Source organism: Limulus polyphemus, unplaced genomic scaffold, assembly GCF_000517525.1.
Source record: "Limulus polyphemus unplaced genomic scaffold, Limulus_polyphemus-2.1.2 Scaffold835, whole genome shotgun sequence".
Lineage (NCBI taxonomy): Eukaryota > Metazoa > Arthropoda > Merostomata > Xiphosura > Limulidae > Limulus > Limulus polyphemus.
The window spans coordinates 340216-342751 of record NW_013666445.1 but is presented as its reverse complement, the minus strand read 5'-3'; the positions used below and the strand labels follow the sequence as shown (position 1 = coordinate 342751).

General features: G+C 35.1%; 1 protein-coding gene across 1 annotated transcript in view; it reads left to right on the top strand.

Annotated features, from left to right (window-relative positions):
• The window catches only part of LOC106460780 (titin-like), a 90400-nt gene that overhangs the window by 29204 nt on the left and 58660 nt on the right, over positions 1–2536 (top strand). The window contains exons 20-21 of the mRNA XM_022387563.1: positions 279–533; positions 2147–2290. Coding sequence (XP_022243271.1) covers positions 279–533; positions 2147–2290 — 399 coding nt within the window. The remainder of the gene's footprint in view (positions 1–278; positions 534–2146; positions 2291–2536) is intronic.

Genomic DNA, 2536 nt, shown 5'->3' with positions numbered 1-2536 from the left:
TTGTTCAGTTTTCATACTATCTCATGTGTTATACACGTAACACAGTTGTTCAGTTTCCATACTATCTCATGTGTTATACACGTAACACAGTTGTTCAGTTTCCATACTATCTCATGTGTTATTTTTAGGTAAATCTGCTGTTATCTCAGACACCATGTTTCCATTGTCATTAATTATTTTATACACGTAACACAGTTGTTCAGTTTCCATACTATCTCATGTGTTATACACGTAATACAGTTGTTCAATTTCCATACTCTCTCATGTGTTATTTTTAGGTAAATCTGCTGTTATCTCAGACACCATGTTTCCAGAAGGTCTTCAGAAGATAAGGCAGTTAGAAGACACAAGTCGATACCAGAAATCTGTTCAAGAAGAAACAATCATCACTCAGAAACCAACTTTCACTAAGTCTTTACGCAATATTGACACCGTAGAGGGAAACAACATTCATCTTGAGTGTAAGCTGTTACCGATCGGAGATCCAACCATGAAGGTTGAATGGTTTGTCAACAATGTGCCCATCAAAATAGGTATGTAGTCTTTATCTCCATCAGGCTAGATATGTAGTCTTTATCTCCGTCAGGCTAGATATGTAGTATTTATCTCCATCAGGCTAGCTATGTAGTCTTTATCTCCATCAGGCTAGATATGTAGTCTTTATCTCCATCAGGCTAGATATGTAGTCTTTATCTCCATCAGGCTAGATAATGTAGTCTTTATCTCCATCAGGCTAGATAATGTAGTCTTTATCTCCATCAGGCTAGATATGTAATCTTTATCTCCGTCAGGCTAGATGTGTAGCCTTTATCTCCGTCAGGCTATATATTGTAGTCTTTATCTCCATCAGGCTCGATATGCTCTAGCCTGATGGAGATAAAGACTACATATCTAGCCTGATGGAGATAAAGACTACATTATCTAGCCTGATGGAGATAAAGACTGCATATCTAGCCTGATGGAGATAAAGACTTAATGTAGTCTTTATCTCCATCAGGCTAGATAATGTAGTCTTTATCATAGTTGCCAAGATAATCTTGAACTATGTATAACAGAAATCAACATATTCTTATACCTTATTTTATCACGAATATATTTATGTTTGTGTTATAGTTATTTATCTGTGCAGTAGATACCATAACATCGCTATCCTTTAAAGATTCTTTAACAGTTAACTGAGCAAAGTATTTCTGTGCTTAGATTTTTGATAGTGCGAGGGAGGGGGTTCTAGAAATTTCTAAAGTACTCGATTTCAGTATATATATGCCTTTGTTGATAAACACGAAACGTGACATGCACAGAATAAGCACTACTATAGTATTTATTCTTTATTTATAGCTGTTTAAGCTAAGTAAACTGAAAACATGTTACAGGCTCAGAGTCGTTAGTCATTTTGTAACAATTGTTTTGTAGGTTTCGAATTAGTTTTACGAAAACATTTTTCAAAACGAGAGATTATGATGAAAAAATTAAAGCATTACACAAAAAGATTTCGTTGAATATTCGAGGTTAATAAAAAATTGTAAGTTTTCTAAGTAATAATTTTTTTTCACAAGTCCACCTATTACGCGTAGATATTGTGTTAGTGTCATTTTTTATTGTAACCGCATTTGTAACTATATATGAACATTTTATAATTATCTACGGATGTTTTTATATACGTAAGGGCATTTCGTAATTTTGTGCCATTTTATGATTACGTAATGGGGATTTTACTATTATCTACAGGGCATTTCATAAAAATGAGCTGCGATTTTGTAATTGCGTATGGTGTATTTTGTAAATGTTATAATTTTCAATTGTTGTCGTAAATTATACATATATCATACATTATTACAATTAACATTATTCGTACATTAGTTATGTCATAAGTGTAGAGAGATACCCTACATGCACAGAAGTAAAAGTTCGTATTCAATACTCTTAGCCTCCCAGTGCCACAGCGGTATGTCTGCGGACTTTACAACGCTAGAAACCGGATTTCGATAACGTTGGTTGGCAGAGCACAGATAGCCCATTGTGTAGCTTTTTGTTTAACTTAAAATAAACAAAACCATACTTTTAGGTCGTTCGCTAGAAAATTGAGTTCGCTCTTGTAACGTATAACAAAGTTGTAAAAAATAAATAAAATTTATCATTTACGTAGGTCACAGATTCAGACCTGCTCACGAGTTTGATTACGTTGCTCTGGATATTCTGGGTGTCTATCCAGAAGACAGTGGGGTCTACACATGTAAGGCTACCAGCAGTAAAGGAGAAGCTGTTGTTACCTGTACGGTGAAATGTATTGGTAAGTTTGGAGAAGCTGTTGTTACCTGTACGGTGAAATGTATTGGTAAGTTTGGAGAAGCTGTTGTTACCTGTACGGTGAAATGTATCTGTAAGTTTGGAGAAGCTGTTGTTACCTGTACGGTGAAATGTATCGGTAAGTTTGGAGAAGCTGTTAATACTTGTACGGTGAAATGTATCGTCGTGAAACCGGAGAAGCTGTTTTTACCTGTACGGTGAAATGTATCGTCGTGAAACCGGAGAAGCT